The 24,509-nt window shown below is 49.0% G+C and overlaps 2 protein-coding genes across 4 annotated transcripts in view; one reads left to right on the top strand and one right to left on the bottom strand.

The window, feature by feature from the left end:
- Nucleotides 1–10,788: 10,788 nt before the first annotated feature.
- Nucleotides 10,789–13,764, top strand: DNPH1 (2'-deoxynucleoside 5'-phosphate N-hydrolase 1). Its single transcript, XM_055330446.1, has 4 exons — nucleotides 10,789–11,026; nucleotides 12,977–13,045; nucleotides 13,221–13,331; nucleotides 13,518–13,764. The coding sequence occupies exons 1-4, from the start codon at nucleotides 10,813–10,815 to the stop codon at nucleotides 13,631–13,633; spliced, it is 510 nt and encodes a 169-aa protein (XP_055186421.1). The 5' UTR covers nucleotides 10,789–10,812; the 3' UTR covers nucleotides 13,634–13,764.
- A 633-nt stretch (nucleotides 13,765–14,397) lies between these two features.
- The window catches only part of CUL9 (cullin 9), a 39,667-nt gene continuing 29,555 nt past the window's right edge, over nucleotides 14,398–24,509 (bottom strand). For all 3 annotated transcript variants that reach the window (XM_055329806.1, XM_055329807.1, XM_055329808.1), the window contains 11 exons: nucleotides 23,245–23,590; nucleotides 18,336–18,476; nucleotides 18,006–18,170; nucleotides 17,564–17,727; nucleotides 17,149–17,242; nucleotides 16,629–16,703; nucleotides 16,352–16,462; nucleotides 16,125–16,242; nucleotides 15,604–15,737; nucleotides 14,817–14,890; nucleotides 14,398–14,734 (listed from right to left, as the gene is read on the bottom strand). In XM_055329806.1, coding sequence (XP_055185781.1) covers nucleotides 14,536–14,734; nucleotides 14,817–14,890; nucleotides 15,604–15,737; nucleotides 16,125–16,242; nucleotides 16,352–16,462; nucleotides 16,629–16,703; nucleotides 17,149–17,242; nucleotides 17,564–17,727; nucleotides 18,006–18,170; nucleotides 18,336–18,476; nucleotides 23,245–23,590 — 1,621 coding nt within the window. In that variant the 3' untranslated portion in view covers nucleotides 14,398–14,535. The remainder of the gene's footprint in view (nucleotides 14,735–14,816; nucleotides 14,891–15,603; nucleotides 15,738–16,124; nucleotides 16,243–16,351; nucleotides 16,463–16,628; nucleotides 16,704–17,148; nucleotides 17,243–17,563; nucleotides 17,728–18,005; nucleotides 18,171–18,335; nucleotides 18,477–23,244; nucleotides 23,591–24,509) is intronic.

Below are 24,509 nucleotides of genomic sequence, written 5' to 3'. Positions count from 1 at the left end.
TGCCTGGAGCCCAGAAAACCTGCAGGCAATATGCTGGGGCAAACACAAAGCTCACCTGGTTGTTTTCAGTCTTTGGGGGATCCTGTCCTCCCCTGCCTGACAGCCAGTGTTCAAACATCATTGTTTCACAGATTCTGCCCAGTTTTTTTTTTTTTTGCCTGTTAAATACAGGAGGCTATACAGCAAGGGAAACCATCAACAAAATGAAAATGCAGTTTATGGAATGGGAGAAGATGCTTGCAAATCATATATTTGAAAAGGGTTAATATCTGAAATACATATAAAGAACTCATACAATACAATAGGAAAAAAAAAAAACCCAGTCCATTTAAAAAATGGGCAAAGGGGCAACCCCGGGTGGCTCAGCGGTTTAGCACCGCCTTCAGCCCAGGGCGTGATCCTGGAGACCCAGGATTGAGTCCCACATCAGGCTCCCTCCATGGAGCCTGCTTCTCCCTCTGCCTGTGTCTCTGCCTCTCTCTCTGTGTGTCTCTCATTAATAAATAAATAAAATCTTTAATAAAAATTAAAAATGGGCAGAGGATCTAAATAGATATTTTTCCAAAAAAAGACATACAAATGGCCAGTAAGTAGATGAAAGTTACCATACTACCCAAAGCCATCTACAGATTCAATGAAATCCCTATCAAGATTCCAAAGACAATTTTTTTTTTACAGAAGTAGAACAAATGATCCTAAAATTTATATAGTACCACAGAGACCCTGAATAACTAAAGCAATCCTGAGAAAGATGAATGAAGAAAGAAGCATCACACCTTCTGATTTCAAGCTATGTTATAGGGATGCCTGGGTGGCTCAGTGGTTGAGTGTCTGCCTTCAGCTCAGGTTGTGATCCTGGGGTCCTGGGATTGAATCCTGCATTGGGCTCCCTGAAGAGAGCCCGCTTCTCCCTCTATGTCTCTCATGAATAAATTTTAAAAAATCTTTTTTTTTTTTTAAAGACAATTTCTTCCACACAAATGGCCAACAGACACATGAAAAGATACTTATCACTAATCATCAGGAAAATGCAAATCAGGGCATCCCGGGTGACTCAGCGGTTTAGCGCTGCCTTCAGCCCAGGGCTTGATCCCGGAGACCTGGGATCTCTTCGGGCTCTCTGCGTGGAGCCTGCTTCTCCCTCTGCCTGTGTCTCTGTCTCTCATGAATAAATAAATAAAATCTTAAAAAAAAAAAGGAAAATACAAATCAAAACCAAATCAAATGAGATACCACCTTATACCCCTGAATTGCTAGTGTTAAAAAGACAAAAAATAATAAGTGTTGGCTAGGATGTGGAAAAAAGGGAACCCTTGTGCTCTATTGGTAGGAATGCAAATTAGTGCCATCACTGTGGAAAACAGTATGGAGGTTCCTCAAAAAACTAAAGATAGGAACCTGGGTCCCTCAGTCCATAGCATGCAGACTCTTGACCTCAGGGTTGTAAGTTTGAGCCTCTCATTGGGTGTAGAGATTACTTAAAAATAAAATGTTTAAAAAAATAAATAAATAAAATGTTTAAAAAAATAAAATGTTTAAAAAGAATGAAATCTTGCCATTGCAATAATGTGGATGGAGCTAGAGAGTATTATGCTAAGAGAAATAAATCAGTCAGAGGTGCCTAGGTGGCTCAGTCAGTTAAGTGTCTGACTCCTTGATTTCAGCTCAGGTCATGATCTCAGGGTTGTGGGATCCATCCCAGTATCTAGCTCCGTGCTCAATGAGAAGCTTGCCTAAGATTTTCTCTCTCCCTCTGCCGCTCCCTACTCTCCCCCACCATCAAAAAAAAAAAAAAAAAAAAAGATCAGAGAAATACCATATAATTTCACTCATATGTGGAATTTAAGAAACAAAACAAATAAACAAAGCAAGAAAAAAAAGAGGCAAACCAAGAAACTGATGGTTACCAGGGGGAAGGGAGGTTGAGGGATGGGTGGGATAGGTGATGGGGAGTAAGGAGTGCACTTTAATGAGCATCAGGTGATGCATGGAAGTGCTGAATCACTAAACTGTACACCTGAAACTAATATTGCACTGTATGCTAACTAATTGTAATTTTAATAAAAACTTGGGGAGAAAATCTTTAAAAAAAAAAAAAAACACCGTAGGGCAGCCCCAGTGGCTTAGCGGTTTAGCGCCGCCTTCAGCCTGGGGCATGATCCTGGAGACCTGGGATCCAGTCCCACATCAGGCTCCCTGCATGGAGCCTGCTTCTCCCTCTGCCTGTGTCTCTGCCTCTCTCTCTTTCTGTGTCTCTCATGAATAAATAAAATCTTAAAAAAAAAAACAAACCCTAAAGGGGTGTCTGGGTGGCTCAGTCAGTTAAGTGTCTGACTCTTGGTTTCAGCTCAGGTTGTGAGCTCTGGGTTGTGAGATGGAGTCCCACATCTGGCTCCTCGTTAAGCTTGGAGTCCACTTGAGATTCTTTCCCCCCTCACTCCCATCTCCTCTGCTCCTCCCTCTGCTTGTGCACTTTCTCTCTCTCTCTCTCTCTCTCTCTCTCAAACAAACAAATAAATAAATAAATAAATAAAATCTTTAAAAAAACCACAAACCCTAAAAATAGAAGTACAATATGATTCAGTAGTCGCCTTCTGGATATTTACATGAAAAAAATGAAAACACCATATTAAAAAGATAGAAGTACCCCTGTAGTTCACTGCAGCATTATTCACAATAGCTATGATACAGAAGCAACCCAAATGTCCACTGATACATGAATAAAGATGTGGTATATACGGACAGTAAAATATTAGCCATAAAAAATGAGATCTTGCCACTTGTGACAACATGGATGGACCTAGAGGGCATTATGCTAAGTGGAATAAGTCAGACAGAAAAAGACAAATACTGTATGATTTTGTTCATATGTGGAATCTAAAAGAAATTTAAAAAACAATAAAAGAGAAACACTCCTTAAATATAAAGAACGAACATGGTTGCTGAGGGGAAGATAGGAGGATGAAGATAATGGGTGAGGGGAGTGGGAGATATATAGGCTTCTAGTTATGGAATAAATTGTGGGGATGAAAGGAACAGCACAGGGGATATAGTCAATGGTATTATAATTGCATTGAATGTGGCAGAGGGGAGCTACACTTGTGGTGAATATACATCTTGACTTGTCAAATCACTATGTTGTATGCCTGAAACTAATATAACAATGTGTGTCAGCTATACGTCAATAAAAACATTTTTGAAAAGACAGTCTCTTCAATATATGGTGTTGGGAAAACTGGATATTCACATAAAACTAACCTAAACCCCTGTTTTATATCACTCACAAAAATGAACTCAAATTGGGCTAAACTTTTTAAGATTTATTTATTTGAGAGATAGAGAAAGTGCATGTGTAAGCAGGAGGAAGGAGAGGGAGAGAGAGAACCTCAAACAGATTCTGTGACGAGGGGATCCCTGGGTGGCGCAGCGGTTTGGCGCCTGCCTTTGGCTCAGGGCGCGATCCTGGAGACCCGGGATCAAATCCCATATCGGGTTCCCGGTGCATGGAGCCTGCTTCTCCCTCTGCCTATGTCTCTGCCTCTCTCTCTCTCTGTCACTATCATAAGTAAATAAAAATTTAAAAAAAAAAAAAAAAGATTCTGTGACGAGCATGGAGCCTGACGTGGGCTCAATTCTGCAACCCTGAGATCATGACCTGAGCTGAAACCAAGAGTTGGATGCTTAACCAACTGAGCCACTTAGGCACCCCTTGAATTGGATTAAAGACTTAAATGTCAGACCTGAAACAATAAAACTCCTAGAAGAAAACATAGGGAATAAGTTCCTTTGAATGGTTATTGGCAATGATTTTTTAAATATGACACATAAAGTACAGGCAACAAGAATAAATAAACAAGTGGGACTACATTAAACTAAAAAGCTTCTGCACAGCAAAAAACCCACCCCCAATCAGAAAAATAAAAAGACAACCTATGGAATGGGGGAAAAAAAAAAACTTGTAAACCATGTATCTGATAAGGGGTTAATATCCAAAATATATAAAGAATTCATATAACTCAATAGCACAAAAAACCCCAAATAATCCAGTTAAAAATAAGCAAAGGATTTGAATAGATATTTTTCCAAAGAAGGCATACAAATGGCCAACAGGAACATGAAAAGGTGCTCAACATCACTAATCATTAGGGAAATGCAAATCAAAACCACAATGATAGGGGTGGCTGGCTGGCTCAGTTGGTGAAGCATGCAACTCTTGATCTCAGGGTTGCAGGTTTGAGCCCTACGTTGGGTGTAGAGATTACTTGAAAAAAAAAAAAAAAACCTTTGTGGTGCCTGGCTGGCTCAGTCAGTAGAACATGCAACTCTTGATATCAGGGTTGTAGGTTCAAGCCCCGTGTTGGGTATAGAGATTACTTTTTAAAAAATCTTTTAAAAATCCCACAATGATATGTCACCTTGTGCTTATTAGAATGGCTATGTTCAATTTAAAAAAAGCAACAACAGGGATCCCTGGGTGGCGCAGCGGTTTGGCGCCTACCTTTGGCCCAGGGCTCGATCCTGGAGACCTGGGATTGAATCCCACGACGGGCTCCCGGTGCATGGAGCCTGCTTCCCGGGACTCCAGGATCACACCCTGGGCCGAAGGTGGCGCTAAACCACTGAGCCACCCGGGCTGCCCCTAGATTTTATTTATTCATGAGAGACACAGAGAGAGAGACAGACAGAGACACAGGCAGAGGGAGAAGCAGGCTTCATGCAGGGAGTTCGACACCAGACTCAATCCCAGGTCTCCAGGAACAGGCCCTGGGCTGAAGGTGGCGCTAAACTGCTGAGCCACCAGGGCTGCCCCCCACCCCACCCCCCAATTTTTTTAAATAACAGAAAGGTGTGACAAACAACAAAAAGAGAAAAGAAAAGCATGGTAAATATAAAGCACAAAAGAGGATAATAGACAAAAAAAATCCAAAATGTTAGTAATCACAATAAATATAAATGGAAGAAATTCTTTGATAAACAGAGCATCAGCTTTGTAAAAACGCAGGTATAAGCTGCTTAATAGAGACACATTAGGAGTGCCTGGGTGGCTCAATGTTTGAGTGTCTGCCTTTGGCTCAGGTCGTGATCCCCGGGGTCCTGGGATAGAGTCTCACACCGGGCTCCCCATGGGGAGTCTGCTTCTCCCTCTGCCTGTGTCTCTGCCTCTCTCTCTGTGTCTCTCATGAATAAATAAATAAAATCTAAAGAAAAAAAAAGAGAAAACGACATCTTGGACTACAAAAAGGTTAAGACTGAAGATGTAAAAATATGTAAGTCCAAAAGAATTTCAGGGATAAAAAAGGTCATATCATGAGGACAAAAAATATACCACACTGGGACGCCTGGGTGGCTCAGCCAGGCTCAGCAGCTGAGTGTCTGCCTTAAGCTCAGGGCGTGACTCCGGTGCAGGGACTGAGTCCCACATTGGGCTCCTTGTGAGCAGCCTGCTTCTCCCTCGGCCTGCATTTCTGCCTCTCTCTCTGTGTCTCTCATGAATAAACAAATAAACTCTTAAAAAAGTATATACCACCAATAACGTATAAAAATTCTAAACTTGAACTCACCTAATAATAGTCCCCCCAAAGAAAAATAGGGAATGTTACAAGGAAAAATGTTAAATCCACAGCCAAAGGGAGATTTCAAAAAATCTACCTTACTAATTGATAAATCAAATGGGAAAAAAAGTAAAGATACAGAAGATTTGAAAAATACAAACATAACCAACAAGTTTGATCCAGTGTATATGTGTGTATAGATGACTACATATTAAGTAATATCTATTATATCTATCTTAGATGGAATAGATCTGTTGGATATAGATTATCTACTATAGATAGGTTTTATATACATACATATCTATTATAAACATAATAGACAGGGGCAGCCCCGGTGGCTCAGCGGTTTAGCACTGCCTTCAGCCCAGGGCCTGATCCTGGAGATCTGGGATCGAGTCCCGCGTCGGGCTCCCTGCCTAGAGCCTGCTTCTCCCTCTGCCTCTCTCTCACTCTCTGTGTATCTCTCATGAATAAATAAATAAATAAAATCTTAAAAAATAAATAAACATAATAGACAATATTTATACTAAATATTATATAATATATAGATAGATATGAAATAGATATAAAATTTTAAGATTTGATAATCCTGAATAGTGGATACAAGGATATATGATATACCATTCCCCAAACTTTACTCATATTTGATACATTTTGTAATAAGTTTTTAAATTAATAATCATTCACAAGAAAAAAGTTTAAAATTGAGCACGAAGGCTGAACTCCCCATTTTGGCTTCTACAGATGCCTGACATAGAAGAGCAAACTAAGAGTCCAGATGCTCCCTCCTTGCACAAAATTCCCATCATAAGTGATATCACTAGCAAGGAAACATCCTAGCCACTGGGATGGTGAGGAAATAAGACTCAGGGGACACCTGGCTGGTACAGTCAGCAGAGCATGTGACTCTTAATCTCAGCATCATGAGTTCATATCCCCATTGGGCAGAAAGCTTGTGGAAAGAAAAGAAAAGAAAAAAAAAGAAAAAGGAAGGGAGGGAGGGAGGGGACTCGGAATGTACTGAGGTAAGGTGGATATAGCATATATTAGGGCAGAGAACCTCAGCCCTGCCTTCTCTACAACATATCTGGGAAGAAGTATCACATTTGAAAAGCAAATGAACACAAAACATGGAAGGGTAGGGACACCTGGGTGGCTCAACAGTTGAGCGTCTGCCTTCAGCTCAGGACGTTCTCCTAGAGTTCCAGGATCGAGTCCCACTTCGGGCTCCTGTAGGGAGCCTCTCTCTGCCTCTGTCTCTGCCTCTCTGTGCATCTCTCATGAATAAATAAATAAAACGTTAAAAAAAAAAAAGGTAAACCTGGTCCCTGCTAGTCCTTTGTGAAGAAGCAGGTGTTTGTTTGACCTGGGTGTTAACTCACAGGACTGTGAGGATAAATTGGAAGGGATCCTCCACATGCTTGATTTCTGCTTTCTTTGAATTGCTCAACACTGTACATCGCTGCTTGGCATTAAATTGACCTCTATTTTTGAGCCAAGGCTGGCCCTTCCCCAGACCAGAGACCAAAGTCTCAGACTTTACTCCTTTTTGTAGTTCTTTTATCATCCATTGAGTGTCTCACACAAAACAAATGCTTCAAAAAAAGAAAAAAAAATGTATCCTTAAAGCTGTAGATTAAAAGAGACTTTAAAAACATAATTTAAAATGAATCAGCTTAAACTATGTGACTAGGAAGGCACATTTGGGTGATAAAACCATAAAGAAACATAAAGAAGTTTATTTATGCCTGTTTTTTGTCCTTACTATAAAAGTAAGGGCAGTGGTTACTTTTGGAAGGAATAAGGAGGCTGTGACTGGGATGGAGCATGTGGAAACTTCTGGGTGCCTGAAGATCTATTTCTTGACATGGTAGTGGTTACAAGAATGTCATATAATAATTAATTTGCTTTGAAGTGGTTTGCTGCAGGTGGATTTTATTTTATTATAAAAACATTTTTATTGGTATGTCCTGTGAATGAATGAATGAATGAATGAATGAGTGAGTGAGTGAGTGAGTGAGTGAGTGGATGAGGGCACTGAGCATCAACGGTTGCTAACATCAAAAAAGAGAGACATCCAGACACCATATGCCCCACAGTGGGAATACATACCACCACCTTGTGAAGCAGTCTTGCCCAAAATAGAATCTGAATTCAAGTCTCTAGCTCCAACTCCAATTTATAGGACAGAAGAACACTTTACATGACACCACAGGGATATAATCAGTAAACTCCAGACTATAGGAAATGCGAGAGAACAAACAAGTCAAAAATGACTTGGGAGAGACAATATGCAGAGGCAACATATTGATTAAAATATTCTCAAAAGACTTATCAACCAATCACAGCATATGGATTTTATGTGGCTTTTGCTTTTAAGCAAATAAACTGTACACAAACATTAAAACATTTTTTTAAAAGATTTTATTTATTCATTCATAAGAGACACAGAGAGAGGCGCAGAAACACAGGCAGAGGGAGAAGCAGGCTCCACTCAGGGAGCCCAACGTGGGACTCAATCCCGGGTCTCCAGGATCACACCACAGGCTGCAGGCGGTGCTAAACCGCTGAGCCACAGGGGCTGCCTAATTAAAACATTTCTAAGACAACTGGAGATTTGAACAGTGGGAGAATACTTGATGACGTATTGTTAAATATTTTAGCTGAGATGATGGCATTTTGGTTACATCTGAAAAAAAAAAGACTATCTTGGGGTGCCTGCGTTGCTCACTTTTTAAGTGTCCCACTCTTGGTTTCAGCTCAGGTCGTGATATCGGGGTTGTGAGATCAAGCCCCATGTCAGGCTCAGTGGGGAGTTGGCTTTGGATTCTCTCTCCTTCTCCCTCCCTCCCACTCACTCTCTCTCTCTCAAATAAATACATACATACATACATATTTAAAAAATAATAAAATAAAAATGAGTATCTATTAAAGGCACATACTAAAATATTGACTAAAAAAATACAATCTTGAACTTGCATCAAAACAGTAGAGGAATAAAATTGGACATGGGTACATAGATGAAATCAGATTGGCCATTAATTGCTAATTGTTGAGTCTCATTATATTATATTATTATTTCCCCTGCTTTCCTTTTGCTTTTTAAAAAACAGTTCTAGGGCAGCCCGGGTGGCTCAGCAGTTTAGCGCCACCTTCAGCCCAGGGCATCATCCTGGAGACCCGGGATGGAGTCTCACATGGGACTCCCTGCATGGAGCCTGCTTCTCCCTCTGCCTGTGACTCTGCCTCTGTGTGTGTGTGTGTGTCTCATGAATAAATAAATAAAATCTTAAAAAAACAAACAAACCCAGCTCTATAAAGTATAATTTACATATCAATACATTAATTTTAAGTGTAAAATTTAATATTTTGTGAAAGTTGAAATGTCAAAAAAAAAAAAAAAGAAAGTTGAAATGTCCAGAAAAACCCTATTTGGAGAGACAGAAAGCAGATCATTTAAATAAAATTATGGGTGGAGCGTCTGGGTGACTTGGTTAAGTATCAGACTCCTGATTTCCACTGAGGTCAGGATCTCAGGGTTGTGAGATCAAGCCCACGTCAGGCCCTGTGCTGAGCACAAGGCCTGGTTGAGTCTCTCTCTCCGTCTCCATCTGCCCCTCCCACCAAAATAAATAAATAAATCTTAAAAAAAAATAAGTGAAATTACGGGGCACCTGGGCAGCTCAGTAAGTTAAGGGTTGGACTTAACTTTGGCTCAGGTCATGATCTCAGGGTTGTAAGATGGAGCCCCTCATCAGGCCCTGTGCTGGGCTTAGAGCATCCTTAAGAGTCTCTCTCTCCCTCTCCCTCCACCCCAGACTCACAAATGCTCTCTCTCTAAAAAGAAAAAAAAAGGGAGGGATCCCTGGGTGGCGCAGCGGTTTGGCGCCTGCCTTTGGCCCAGGGCGCGATCCTGGAGACCCGGGATCGAATCCCACGTCGGGCTCCCGGTGCATGGAGCCTGCTTCTCCCTCTGCCTGTGTCTCTGCCTCTCTCTCTCTCTGTGTGACTATCATAAATAAAAAAAAAAAAAAAAAAATTAAAAAAAAAAAAAAAGAAAAAAAAAGGGAGCCCGGGTGGCTCAGCGGTTTGTGCCGCCTTCAGCCCAGGCTGTGATCCTGGAGACCCGGGATTGAGTCCCATGTCGGGCTCCTTGCATGGAGTCTGCTTCTCCCTCTGCCTGTGTCTCTGCCTCTCTATGCCTCTCTATGTGTGTCTCTCATGAATAAATAAGTAAAAAAATCTTTAAAAAAATTATTATTTTGTCAGCTTTGTAACCTCATACTTCAGTATTTTATAGTTACCATTGAGGAAGAATTCGGAAGGAAGCATGAGAGTGCTTTCCTCTAAGGAATGGGATTGGGGTCTGGACTCACTTTCCACTGAGTACTCTTTTGCTCCATCTGATTTTTTTGTCCTATGTCTGTGTTATTTTTCTAACATAAGGAAGGGAAAATCCTTGTTATTACCAGCGAACAATGGTGTGTTTGCCAGCCTCCCTGAAGATCCTGCTTCTATCAGCCTCCTCTAGGACTGAGCAGATTACAAAGTGCTGGCAAACGTCACTTCTCATCCGAATCCATTCATGCATTCAACAAGTGTTTGATAAGTATGTGCCAGGCAGTTTTAGAAGCTAGGGCTACAGCAGTGAACAAAGCAGACAAAAGTTCCTGCCCTCCTGGGGGCTTACATTCCACCGGGTAAAGAAAGACAAACAACAGAATTAATCAATGGGGTAGGGAGGACAAAGGGTGAGGCAGGGGAGGGCAAGAGAGAGTCCTGGCAACGGGAGGCTCGCCGAGCTGTAGAGGAAAGCCGGGGAGGGTGACCCGGGAGGCCCCGGAAGAGGCGAGGGAGGGCCGCTCGGAGCTACCTGGGAGAAAAGGGCTCCAAGCTACAGCAAACGTAAGGGCCTGGCCAGCAGGCTTGACAACAGCCGGGAAAGCCAGCGAGGCTGCAGAAAAGGGAGAGCAGCTGGAGGTGGGGCGAGGGAGCTAAGTCAGCAGAGGATGCCCTTGCGTCCAGCTGAGATGCGGGAGGCCCCGGGCCGAGGCGAGCACGAGCGGGTGCTGTGGCGCGACCAGCGGTAGCGCCCACGTCGCGGAGGAGGTGGGGTCCCGGCCGCGCGGTCGTCGGCGTCCGCTCGCCCCCTCCCGCGGGAGCCGCCTGCCGCCTCCCCGGGGCCGTCCCGGGGCGGCCGGGTCACGTGGCCGCGAGAGGGCGCCTCCTGGCGCGGGGAGGAGGGGCGGCGGCGGCGGGGATGGCGGCGGCGGCGGCGGCCGGAGCGCGGGAGCGCGGGGAGCAGGGCCAGCCGGGCCGGCCGGGCCAGCCGGGCCGCCGAGCGCTGTACTTCTGCGGGAGCATCCGCGGCGGCCGCGAGGACCGGGCGCTGTACGGGAGGATCGTGTCGCGGCTGCGGCGCTTCGGGGCGGTGCTCACGGAGCACGTGGCGGCCGCCGAGCTGGGCGCGCGCGGTGAGGCTGGTGGCGGGGCGCGCGGGGCCGGCGGGGGGGGCCGGGGGGGCCGGAGGGGGGCCGGGGCAGCCCCGCTGCGGAGACCGCACGCCGCCCGGCACCCGGCCGCGCATCCCCGTGGCCCGGAGCCCGCCTTCCCGCCAGGCCGGGAAGGGGAGCCGGCGCTCGAACCGCGAGGGCCCCAGTGAGCTTGCGGGTGGGAGCCGGGCCTCTGCCTTCAGCTGTTCTCTTAACCTTGATTCTTTCCCGGAGAACTTTCTGCACCTCTTTCCGGGGACGGAGCGGGGAGGAGCAGAACGGGAGCGAATGCGGCGGCTTCAGTTCCCGCCTTGCCCGCAGGCACCTGCGCCCCCACCTAAGGCAGAGCTTACCCTGCCGCTTCTCCCCTCGCGGTCGGGTTGTCCGCCCTCTGTTAGACCCGTCGGACCCCAGTTTTCACCACCACCATCTCTCACGCCCTCTCATCAGCCTGTTGCTTTCTGGCTGCTGGGTCTTTCTAAAGCATTTGATTGAGATCAGTTTAAATGATCTTTGTCTTTGACCAAAACTGATCAAAGACCATTAGCTTTGATCAGTTTTGCTCTGGAATCTCCGGGAGTCTTCTGGTTTGAAAGGAAACTTTTACGTGCTTTCCCCTAGCCCCAGCAGGAGCAGATCCAGGATTTGTGGGATCTAATGCAATTCTGGGAGACATTTTGGGGATGCTGGTGAGGCCGGGGTCCAGCACTCTCTGCCAAAAAAAAAAAATTCTTGAAATGTCTTTGGTGCAAAAAGGTGATTCTATTAAAAGCGCAGGGACAGGACCTTTGGGCAGAAAGAGCTGCTGCACTGGGCTTGATTTCATACTTGGGAGTTGGGGGGAGGTAAGGAAAAAGGAAGGTGTCCAAGAAACTTTGATATGCTAAAGATTCTCAAAATACTGGAGGTCTTGCCATTGTCTAGCTAAGGTTCTCTCTAGCAAAGCATTAATTAACATTACGACCGTTGAGTTTCTGGAGGAACGTTACACTCTTCCTGTCTCAAGTATTTGCTAATGGGCTGCAGGTTATAAGGACATTTAAATTTTACCTACATTTCCTTCTACCTTTGTTTCCCACGTCACTGTGGAGGGAGGGTGATGTCAGGGCTCCAGAAAATTGAGTTAGGGTTCTCTGGAAGTCAGGTTATTGAGAATGCTTTTTTTCTTGTAAATCATTAAGACATTGGTAAGCCGATGGAGGCTCATGTCCTAGAGCACTGTGATCTATATTAGTTAACTGTTTTTCCCCTTCCCTGAGTTTTAGGGTGGCCAGGAGTGCCTGAGGAATGTCCCACATACCCCACCTGGGGGGGGGGGGGTTGCAAAATGTCAGCTTGTGCTTAGTCCTTAGCTGGCCTTTGGCTCCCTCATCAGGTGACATCACAAAACAAAATTGCTAGGGCGTTGGAAAGGGCCTGTGGGGCTCACAATCCCCTGGAGAGCTCATGGAGTAGCATATCAAGCTCTCCCTGACGCTGGCACCCACCAAAGCTTGAGAGCCACCCCGGCTCTGGTTGTTCATCCTTTCTTTGTGCAGGCATCCTCTTGCTCCTGGTCATTTCCACCACCACCACCCCCCCGCCCCCACGCACGCACTGGGAGTCTATCGCTGCTCCCCTCCGTCTCTGATCCCTCACCAACAGACAGGCATAGTTAGTCCTTCCCATAATCTCATCTGTTATCACTCATCTGGCCTTAATCACAGAAGCCTCCTGGATCCTGGAATTTTTTTTGTGGTGATTCCATTTCATCCTTTTCCATCCTTTTCCTGGAACATTAGCCTTGGGTGGGTCCTTGGAAGTCATCTAGCATGCCTCCCTCCCTCCTTCCCTGAGCAGGGTAAATATGGGGGTGGCGAGGGCAGAAGAGAGGTACTGAGTGCTAAGGCCGAAGCAGGGGCTTGGCCTTGACCAGCTTTTTCTCCTCCGCAGGGGAAGAGGCTGCTGGGGGTGACAGGCTCATCTACGAGCGGGACCTGGCTTGGCTGCAGCAGGCAGATGGTGAGCAGCTCCCCCTCCTACCCACAAACTCCTCTGGGAGTTTGGCACTATACTAGAGTCCCTGGACGAAGTCCATCCCGGGAAGGGAAGTGCCCTCCTCACCACACCCCACCTCTTGTCATCTCTTCCTTAACAAGCCCCAGATACTGAGCCATGGTCTCTTCCTTCTTCCCAGTGGTGGTGGCAGAAGTGACCCAGCCATCGTTGGGTGTGGGCTATGAGCTGGGCCAGGCCGTGGCCCTCAATAAGCGGATCTTGTGCCTCTTCCGTCCGCAGTCTGGCCGAGGTGAGCACTCCAAGCCCTGGATGGCCCCTCCTTCCACCGCAGCTTTCTGCAGACCCAGCCCTCAGCAACTTCCCAGGGCAGGGGTGGGGGCTCTTGAGTATAGTGCCCACCTCCAAACAGGACAGGGAAGGAAGTGGAGATGGGGAGTATGGATGGAAAGCACCTTCGCCTTCTCCGCCCTTGCAGTGCTTTCAGCCATGATCCGGGGAGCGGCAGACGGCTCAAGGTTCCAGGTGTTGGACTATGAAGAGGGCCAGGTGGAGGCCATGCTGGATCAATACTTTGGGGCTGACCCTCCCTAGCAGGTGGCTGCCTCCCCTGACCCAACTGCTTGCCTTAGCCCCACTTTGTTAACTCTTCTAATCCCAGACTCTTAGTACCCTTCCTACCTCATAGCCCCAGTACCAAATTAAAAGGATGTTTAAAATTCTGACCATGTCTCTACGAGTGGTGGGCGGGACAGGTCTTCAGGAATATCCTTGCTTTTCCTGCTTTACTTCAAGATGCAGAGAGACCCTTTAGCGTTCTGTAGGCCTCCAAGGCCTTCCTAATGCCCTCAGACTCCTGCCAGGAACATTCAAGAGTTAGGAGGAAGGCTGCCTGGGGGCAGGGGGGTGGCCATTTCTGTCTCCTCTGATGCTGGGCCGGGTCTGGGGCAAGCGGGCAGGACTATGCCTGGCCTGGGCCACATGCACCTGCATTTCCCTTTGTCAGCTTAGGTCAGACGGGTCTGCTCTGGGCCTTCTCTGAGAACACAAGAGTCTAGAGGTCTAAGGAAAAAGTGAAGAGGCACCTGGGTGGCTCAGTGGTTGAGCACCTGCCTTTGGCTCAGGTCGTGATCCCAGGATCCTGGGATCCAGTCCCATGTGGGCTCCCTGCGTGGAGCCTGCTTCTCCCTCTACCTGTGTCTCTGCCTCTTTCTCTGTGTCTCTCATGAATGAATAAAAAAAAATCTTAAAAAAAAAAAAGGGAAAAAGTGAAGAATGAGTACTGGGGCTATGTAGAGGGAATGGGAAGTTGATGCTAGCCTTGGGGGATGCAGCTGAGCAGCCTGCTTCCAGAGAAGTATGTGAAAAAAGAAAGTTTATTCAGTAAACAGAAGGTACTGCAGACACTGGGAATTGCCTCCCCCAATGACCCAGTGACCTCACCCCCTTGGCCCCCCGGACTCGGGGTGGCTGGGGTGCTCCCTGTGTCCTGCCCCTCAGTCGTAGGCCTCATCATCATCATCCTCGTCACCAAAGAAGAAAGTGTCTCGGTCCAGGTTCTCAGACTCCTCATCATAGGAAAAGCTGTCATTGTCCAACTCCTCATCAAACTCGTCCTGCTGCCACTCGGGCACATCATCCTCATCATCTTCCTCCTCCTCCTCATCCACCTCCAGCCCAGAGGAGCCCTGGGACCTAGGGAGGGAGGGAGCCCCACTCAGCCTCAGGGAGGCCTGGCACCTCCCACACCCCACAGTGGCTCCACCACCCTACTCACTGGCTGCCGGGCACGTTGGAGCCTTTCGCCTCTCGGGCCTCTAAAGGTGGGCTCTGCAGGCCAACCCGGAAGTCCTGGCAAGGAGATGTGGGAAGGAGGAGAGTAGCTGATATGGGCAGAGGTGTCCAGCATTCCTTCACCCAGCCTTCTCTGAGGGCCGACTAGGTGCAGGGCCCCTGGCAGTTATGTTCCCGCCTCCTCCCCTCCCTCATCCCAGGACTCCACACACCTGTGCCTCCGTGCACCTTACCTCAGGCAGCCTCCAGGGACACAGGTGTGGCGGTGAGGCATGCCACCCTCCCCTGCCTCCGGAGCTAACTGCGTTCTGCCCCTGTCTGCCCCAGTTATTTACTCCTCCGGAGGCAGGGGAGGGTGGCATGCCTCACCGCCACACCTGTGTCCCTGGAGGCTGCCTGAGGTAAGGTTCTGCCCGTCTGCCCCAGTTATTTACTCCTCTGTGAGCTCCCTGAGGGCAGGACTCTCATAGTTTAGGCACACTATCAGTGTCCTAGAGCTGGGAAAAACTCAACTTCCCAGTTGGGAAGTATGAAAAAGTTCCCCCAAGTGATTCTGATGAGCAAGGCTCTGGGCAGATACCCTTGATCTGGCGATTTTGTCAGGTGGCCAAGTGGCAGAGCTCCACCGCATCCAGCAGGCTGGCCTAGGAGCTGGGGTGCACACCCAGGTCTCCAAACACCCATTCCATCCTTGCTGCCTTTCCTTTTGGATCCTCCGCCCAGGGCAGGGGCCATGCCAGGCCCAGGAGGCCCAGGGGTGGGCGGCGCACCTGGGTAGAATGCTGCAGGATAGCCAGCAGTCTCTCCTGGATCCTCCGGAGCAGCTCCAGGCCCGTGCTGAGGCAGTCGGCACGCAGGAGGCGCAGGGAGGAGGCCAGGTCTCGGCACCGCAGCAGTGTCTCCTCTGCAGAGGGGGCAGGGCACAGGGGCTTCCTCCCTTCTTTCATTCTTTCCAACAAACACCTACTGAACATCTACCAAGTTCTACCAACACCTACCAGGCATGGTTCTAGATCTTCATTCTCATGGGGACTACATCCTAACGGAGGAGGGGATGGGGTAAATCAAACAGGTCAGGTGAAGGCCTGTGCCCTTAGGCACCTTCTGGCATATACCATGTTCCTTCATACATGAATGGTTAAAGGCCAATAGTAATAGAGCTGTGCAGAATGAGGACAGTGCAGGGGGAGCTGGGGTGGGGGTGCTGTCTTGCCCCCTGCTTGCTGGGATGGGATGCTGAGTGGGTGGGTAGGCAAGAGAAAGGACTGACAGGCAAGGGGCCAGGCCTCACCCAGGAGGATCTGCAGGGCATTGGTGTGCAGCTCCAGGTTCTCGGTCTGCTGCTCCACCACGTCCATGTGCTCCGTGTCCTGGTTGTAGAAGCTGTACACGCAGGCATAGGCCAGCACCTGTGGGAGCCCAAGTTGCTGGGCCTCCGCACTCCTCCCTCCTGCTCCCTCATTCGCCCCATGCCCGCAGCTTGGAGGAAAGCAGCACAGGCCCCCAGCCCACTGTCACCTTGCGTGCCTGCTCTAGTCCCCGGCAGGCGTCACTGAGAAAGGCGAAGGATTTGGGTGGTGGCACCTCGTGGATGGCAGACACGCGGTTCCGGAGGCTCACGGCGAACTCCTATGTGGAGCCGGTGGGAGTGGGGGGTCAGCACCGCATGCAGCCCTTCCCCCCCCCACTCACAACGGCACAGCACCCACCCAAACTCAGATCTTTCACCCGTGCGCGGCCATCCACCCCAGCCCTCTGACCTCCGCACCCAAGCAACCATTTCCTCCCTGCTCACCCGGGCCTGGTGATGGAAAGTACACCTCTCATTATAGTCCTGAAACCGCTTCTCCTGGCGAGCTGCTTTGCTTACCTGGAAAGGACAAGTCGGGAGGGCTCTTGGGTGCCTTGCTGGGCAGGACAGCATTAATACACTAGGTGCTCTGCATGCAGGCCTTCCAACACTTTACCCAGACCTTTTCATTTAATCCTGACTGTGAAGTAGGTCACATTATTCTCCCTTTATACAGGTGAGGCTGCCGAGGCGTAGGCAAGTAAACTGGCCCAAAGCCACATACTAAGCAGTGGTGCCAGGCTAGGATGCATACCATGTGCTCTTGCTCTGGCCTGGTGCCTCCTGAGAATGTAGAGACCTCCCAGGACAGAAGTCCCGGCACCTGTAGGCTCAAGTGGCTTCTGTCTTCACACTGAGCCCCTATCCCAGCAGCTGTTTGGCTGCTCAGGACACAGAGCCCTCTCTGCCCAGGGCCTAGAACAGCATCCCATCCTGGCTGCCCTTGGGCCTCCCGGACCCTTACCATGGCAGAGCAATTGTAGTAGTCTTTGTGATTTGGCTTCCAGGACTTGAGGCAGCGCCAGCAAAATCCGTGGTTGCATTTGGCACAGGTCATGCTATGGGAGGAAGGTGGCTGGTTAGAGGGCTCCTGCCTCTGGCTGGGGCCACACGAGGACACCTGGATGAGGCCTGGATGCTCCACTGAACCTGTCCTGGCCCCTCCAGGCCCTGACAGTCTGTTTAACCTTACCAATCCCTAGTGACCACACCCTTGCTTCTGAGCCCCATACAGTGCAGATTTTGAAGCAGGGGAAGTTCAGTAAGTGCCCTCCTTTGCTTAGCTCTTCGGTAAGCCCCATGGACCCTCCCTACGGCCAGGCCTTGCACCCTCTCCCATGCCCTCTGACCCCACCAATGCCCGCAGTACCCCCTCTTACTGCAGACACCCCTCGTTCTTCTCAATGGGAGCCTGGCAGCTGGGACAGCGCTTGGAGATGAGTTTGGCTAGGTGCTTGCTCTGAGCCTCCACGCTCATACCGTCGTAGTAGCCACCATCGTCGACCCACTGGGACATGTGGCCACAGCTGGCAGGGTAGTGTGCCTACAGCAGAGGGGGTGGTGAGGACATGGCTGAGCCCTGGGCAAGGGCAGCACTGTGGGTATGCAAGAGAGGGAGGTCACGTGTGGAGGGCTGCAGGAGGAGGAACAGAGCTCAACCAAGTGGCAGAGGCAGAAAGTGTGTATATATGTGTATGTCCGAGAGTGCATACGTGTATGTGTGTGTGTGTGGGTGGGTGGGTATGTATATGGAGAGAAGGGTGCTGGCAAGGGAGGGGTGTAGCCCTTGCTACAAGGGAGCAGGGCTGGACAGGTACCCACCTCAGGGAAACTACAGTTGAAACAGGAGGCCCAGCCACACTTGGAGCAGGTGGTCCCACAGCCCAGGCCTTGGCGGCACAAGATACGGTCACAGCCCTGGGGGTTGGTGCACCAGGTCAGGTTGGAGCAGCTCTCCACATAGCCACGCAGGAGAGCCTTCTCGTACTGTGGGGACATAGACAAAGGTGCCATAAGGTGAGGGCATGGCTCTTTGAGATGCCCGCCCTCCATAACCACCACCCCTTCTCGCCTCCCCCAGCATTGGTGAGTCCACTCCCTGGGGCCTGCCCCTCTGGCTGCACACCATAGACTCCTGCAGGAAGGGGCTACCTTGGAGATGACATCTGGCGAAGAGACAATGGCCCGGATGAAGGCTCCAGTGGGCTGCGCACGGCAGTCGGCAATGGGGCAGGTGCAGTTCAACACAAGGTTCTGCTCAATCCGAGTTGTCAGATACTCATTCCAGCAAGACTAAAGGGGAAAGGAGGAGCTGCTGAGCGGCAGTGGGGGAGCAGCACAGGACAAGGGTGCCCCAGGGAACTAACTCAGCACCATCCCCGATAACACGGAAAGCCACAGACAATCCTGCTCTGGAGCAACCTCAAAACTGATCCTAACCTTTCTGGCTTCGTGGGGTTTCCTGGGATTGGCTCAATTCTCACAGGGGCTTTCGGGAATGTGTGGGTCAGGATAGTGGCTTCATTTTAGTTGTTGCTGGGGTGGACATGGGAGGAATGGATAAGAGAATCAAAAAGGAGATGATTCAAGTTCTTAGAAAGGTTTAGAGAAAGTGAGATCAGAGAGGAAGGAGGCCTGGGGCAGGGGGTCGCCTTTTCCCTGCTGGGGGGCTGGCCTTGGACACTGCACAATGCTGTGGCCTCTTCTCCCAGCATCCATTTGCACAACTGGCTCCTTGATGCCCCCTCTCCCCAGACTCAGCCTCTTCTCCACAAAACAGCCTCCTTCCCCACCGCATCCCCATAATCCCAGTCACCGGTGCTCGAAGCTTCACATCTGGCAGGTCCTCTTCTAGCACCCACATGCCACCCTACACCAGGCCCTTAGCCCCTCAACCCTGAACTGCTGTAGGAGCTTGTCCTCGTAAAGGTCTTCCTATGAGGTCTTCCTTTCCCGATCCCTCCTCCATGCAGTCCTCTTGCTTTAGGCATGATCAGCAGCCTGACTGTCCTAAAATACTCCATTAATGACTCCTTTCCTTCACACTAACAACCGACTGCAGAGTTTGCCAAGATCTAGACCCTGGGAGAGTCTGTATCTGTGGTACCAAAGCTCCAGGGTACATGAAAAGTGCCTTACTGTACTATTTTTACTCAAAGGAAATCACTACACATGACAAAACAAAACCCTCTTTCAGGTAAATTGGGAAGCTTAATGCAGAATTCCTGGATTTTGGAGATAAGACAGGAAAATGCTAATTCAGACTGCACACTTGCAGGCACACAGGTGTGAGAGGGTCCCTTACAGCCAAGAGGCCAAAGGTGGGCCCCTCAGTTTGGAACCCATCCCACTCCCCTGAGGAGCCCCTCTGCTGTGGGCTTGCTGGAGCTTCTGTCCAGCCCACCCGCAATGCTGTCTCCAGCCTGCATTCCCCTCCTGCCTTTGCCAACCTTGCCTATCACTCAAGGCTCACGTGCAAAAGCCTCCTTTGACAGTCTGAAACCCCAGGATTTCCCTTCTCCGAGTTATCTTGCATTTCATTGTGCTGCTCGGCTGTGACTCATTCATAGGCTCCTCCTTGGCTGAGACTTGTCCACTGAGCCTGTTTTCCCATCTCCTTGTCTCTACAACACTACAGGGGGATCTGTTACAGCTCTTCCCCTGCAGGATGCTAGCCAGGCCTCTCCACTTAATTCCAAACTCCCCTGTCCAGTCATGCACGGATGTCCAAAAAGCAGCTCAAGCTTCACATGGCCAGAACAGACTGAATTTCCCTTCAAAAACCTGCCCTCAGGACGCCTGGGTGGCTCAGCGATTGAGTGTCTGCCTTTGATTCAGGGCATGATCCCGGGGTCCCAGGATTGAGTCCCATGTCAGGCTCCCTGCATGGAGCCTGCTTCTCTCTCTGCCTATGTCTCTGACTCTATGTGTCTCTCATGAATAAATAAAAAAAATCTTAAAAAACAAACAAACACCTGCCCTCTGCAAGAAGGCTCAGCCCCCAACATCTTGCCCAACTCAACAGAAGATGACACATCTCATCCAGCCAGATCCCCAGGTCCGAAACTCGGGAAGTATCCCTGATTCCCTTGTTCTAAGTCCCCACATTGGCTCTGCCAAGCCCCATCAGCTTGGCCTCCTGATGTACCCCAATCTGTCTACTTCTCTCTTCGCTGCTGACCCTGGGTCAAATTCCCACCACCTCCTCCCTCTTTGTACAACAATGTCCTAAAGGGTGCCCCTGCTTCCATGCTTGACTTGCCCAAGCCTAAGCTTTTCTTCCATAAGCAGTGAATCTTTTCAAAAATATAAATCATGCTTGGGATCCCTGGGTGGCGCAGCGGTTTAGCGCCTGCCTTTGGCCCCGGGCGCGATCCTGGAGACCCGGGATCGAATCCCACGTCGGGCTCCCGGTGCATGGAGCCTGCTTCTTCCTCTGCCTGTGTCTCTGCCTCTCTCTCTCTCTGTGTGTGACTATCATAAATAAATAAAAATTAAAAAAAATATATAAATCAGATCCTATCACTCCCCTGCCCCTGCTTAACCTTACTATGGCTTTGCATAAAGTCAAGCCCACTGTCTGCCAATCCCAAACAACCCAACTGAGCCCCTGTCACCCCACAAATCTGTCCCTCTGCTTTCCCATCATGTCACTGTGCTTCAGAGCTCAGCATTTTTAAGATTTTACTTATTTATTCATGAGAGTCACACAAAGAGAGGCAGAGACATAGACAGAGGGAGAAGCAGGCTCTCTGAGAGGAGCCTGATGCTAGACTTGATCCCAGGACCCCGGGATCACGCTCTGAGCTGAAGGCAGATGCTCAACCACTGAGTCAACCAGGTGCCCGTAGCTCAGATTCTTTGCACTTGCTGTCCCCTCTGTGTGCTATGTTCTCCCCCCAGAGAATCACCTCCTCAGGATGACCTTCCTGGACCTCCTCAATCTCAAGTCCCTCACAGGCCCCTCACCCCAGCCCCTTCCTAGGACATGACCCTGCTGTGTCTTCTTCCCACACTTGTCATAGGAAGGTAAGGGAGGGCCCTGGAGCAAAATTGCCAAAGGTGACTTCTCTTCCTGGGTGCCTCCATCTGTCTCCAGTAAAATGGGGACAGTAGAAAAATCTACCTTGTACAACTACCACGGAAATTAAGCAAGATAATGTGTGTATAATAGCAGAATGGCCCAGGGGCACCTGGGTGGCTCAGGGTGGTGGCCTCATTTTAATTGTTGCTGGGATGGACATGGAAGGAATGGGTAAGAGAATCAAGAAAAAGGAGATGAGGGGATCCCTGGGTGGCGCAGCGGTTTGGCGCCTGCCTTTGGCCCAGGGTGCGATCCTGGAGACCCGGGATCGAATCCCACGTCGGGCTCCCAGAGCATGGAGCCTGCTTCTCCCTCTGCCTGTGTCTCTGCCTCTCTCTCTCTCTCTGTGTGTGACTATCATAAAAAAAAATAATTAAAAAAAAAAAGAAAAAGGAGATGATTCAAGTTCTAAGAAAGGTTTAGAGAAAGTGAGAAGATCAGAGAGGGAGGAGGCCTGGGGCAGGGGGTCGTGTGAGAAGAGTAAATGCAAGCTGAGCAAAAGGGAAGGAGGAAAGGTACACAGTCACAGACATGCACGCATGCATGCACACCAAAGCTCATGTCCCAGATCACCCACCCCTGCACAGAGATGGGGTGGGAAGGCACTTACACCATTTCTTTTCATTTTTATATTCACTGAGAATATATGGTAAGTGATCATGTTCTGAGATAAAGAGACTTGGTGATACGGAAACCATAAACCTACTGTCATCACCAAGTAAATAACAATATTTATGAAGTGCTTTGATGTATATTTTACATGTATGCATTATCTACCTATTGTTCTTGAACTTGGCTGAACCCTGGAATCATCTGAGTTTTTAAAACTCCAGATGCTTAGGGCATCTGGGTTGCATAGTCGGTTAAGCGTCCAACCCTTTGTTTCGGCTCAGGTCATGCTCTCAGGGTCATGTGATCAAGCCCCACATTGGGCTCTGCGCTCAGCATGGAGTCTGCTTGTCCCTCCCCCCCATTCTCTCTCTCAAATAAATAAAATCTTAAAAAAATAAAAATTTGGGGATCCTTGGGTGGCTCAGGGCATGATCCTGGAGCCCCAGGATTGAGTCCCATGTCAGGCTCCCTACATGGGGCCTGCTTCTCCCTCTGCCTTTGTCTCTGTCTCTCTCTCTCTCTCTCTGTGTAGTCTCTCATGAATAAATAAATAAAATATTTTAAAAAATAAAAAATAAAAATAAAAATAAATAAAAATTTTAAAAATGGAAAAAGAAATAAAATAAAGCTCCACATGCCTGGGTGTCACCTCGAGATTTTTATTTAATCAGTCTGGGTTACAGTTGAGCATGATGATTCTTTTTTCTTTTTTCTTTTTTTTTTTTAAGGTGGGGGAAGAGGCAGAGAGAGAATCCCAGACTCCATGCCTAGCATGGAGCCCAATGTGGGGCTCTATCTCACAACCCTGAGATCATGACCTGAGCCAAAATCAAGTGCTGGATGCTCAACTGACTGAGCCACCCAGGCAATTGGAACATAAGGATTTTTATTTTTACTTATTTTCATTTTTTAAGATTTTAATTATTTATGTGAGAGAGAGAGCATGGGCAAGGGGAAAGGACAGAGGGAGGGGGAAAAGCATATTCCTGGCTGAGCAGGGAGCCCGACATGGGGCTCAATCCTAGGACCCTGAGATCATGACCTGAGGTGAAGGTAGATGCTTAACTGACTGAGCCACCCAGGTGCCCTGCATGAGGATTTTTAAAAGCTTCCAGTGATTATAATATGCAGCAAAGTTTTAGAACCACTGATATATATTGCTGGATCCTAACAACCACTCCTTGGAGTGTGTTGAGGCTGGTGGCACCACTTACAGATGACAAAACTGGTTTCAGAGGGACTAAGAGGTTTGTCCGACATTGCCCAGGCTGGGAAATGGCAGTGGTGGAGTACAACCCCAGGCCTGCCAAGGAATTGTGTTTAAGGTGGAAAGCCAAGGGCAGGAGAGAAGCAGATGGGCCTCACCTTACAGCAGTAGTGCATGCAGCAGAGAGAGGGCAAGTCTTCGTCGGGCTCCAGTGGGCTGACACAGACAGGGCAATGGTCAGGACGTGCAGGGGCAGCCTGGGCCTGGGGTACACACAGCCCAGCGGCCAGCAACAGTGGCTCGGGGTTATCACTGTAGCTCTGCAGCAGCTGTTCAGCACCCCAGTGGGAGTGAGCCAAAAGGTGCTGAGCCACATCTGGCTCTAGGTTCAGGGTCTCCTGCACCTGCCGTACCGTCTGCTCCATCAACCCTTCTACCTCCTGGGGGCTCATGGTGCGGCCTGCAGGCAGCTGGAGAGATGCCAGGGCAGCTACAGCTTCTGGGCTTGAGGGGAGAGAAGAGGCAGCAATCAGACTCCCTGCACTGCTAATCCACCAAATGAACCCCACCTTGGCCCTCAGCTCCCCACTTGTGCAACCCTGTCTGTGTGTGCTTAATCGGCCTAATGATAACCACCTAAACCTATGGTCAGAGCACTGCTCTCCACAGAAGCACCTGTATGTAAGGGGTGAGGCTGCCTGTCATAGAGATTTGGGGCACTCCAGGAATCTGGTGTGCAGGGATCAGGACACTAACTGACCCGCAGGGGATAGGATAATCCCTCTGTAAACCCCACCCCCAACACCAGCCATTCATCTGGTGAGAAACAGGAATCTACAGCCTTACTACTCAAAGTATGGGCCAAGGACCAGCAGCGTAAGTATCACAGGGAAGCTCTACTGCATCAGGACCTGCATTTTAATGAGATTCCCACGTGATGTGTATGCAAGCGATTCCTCTAGAGAACTCACTTTACACCCAGGGCAAGTGGCAGGCATAAAAATGGTGCTATAACAACTTCTGGTGAACTGGATGTGATGTAAACAGTTTTTTTTTGGGGGGGGGCAGCTAATTAGAGGGATCCTATGACAAATTCCTCTGTAGAGCAGGCTTCTTGGAGACTAGAGTTAGCACATTCCACTGAGCAGAGTGTGTCATTAGCACTCAATACATATCTGTGTGATATTTCATTTTTGCTTTGAATGAGAGAGATCTATCTATACAGGAGCTTATGTGTCCCGGTCCCTTGCCTAAGAGTTGGCTCGAGGAGGGTGGGGACAGTCAGACCTGTGATTAGGAAGGCAGCGAAGGGGGTGACGGTGCTAATTGGGGGGATGAGGACTAGTGGAGAAACAAGAGAGGCAGGGAAAATGGGGTGAGACAATGAAAAAAATGAAACATTTTTCCATGGAAGGGCCTGACT

Source organism: Nyctereutes procyonoides, unplaced genomic scaffold, assembly GCF_905146905.1.
Source record: "Nyctereutes procyonoides isolate TBG_1078 unplaced genomic scaffold, NYPRO_anot_genome, whole genome shotgun sequence".
In the NCBI taxonomy this organism is placed as follows: Eukaryota; Metazoa; Chordata; class Mammalia; order Carnivora; family Canidae; genus Nyctereutes; species Nyctereutes procyonoides.
The sequence above is the reverse complement of the archived record's forward strand: the minus strand, read 5'-3'. Positions and strand labels throughout refer to the sequence as shown.

Coding starts and splice junctions, on each gene's coding strand:
- DNPH1 (XM_055330446.1), top strand. CDS start 10,813: ATGGCGGCGGCGGCGGCGGCCGGAGCGCGGGAGCGCGGGGAGCAGGGC. Junction 13,046..13,220: donor TTGGCTGCAGCAGGCAGATG/GTGAGCAGCTCC, acceptor CCTTCTTCCCAG/TGGTGGTGGCAGAAGTGACC. Junction 13,332..13,517: donor CCGTCCGCAGTCTGGCCGAG/GTGAGCACTCCA, acceptor CCGCCCTTGCAG/TGCTTTCAGCCATGATCCGG.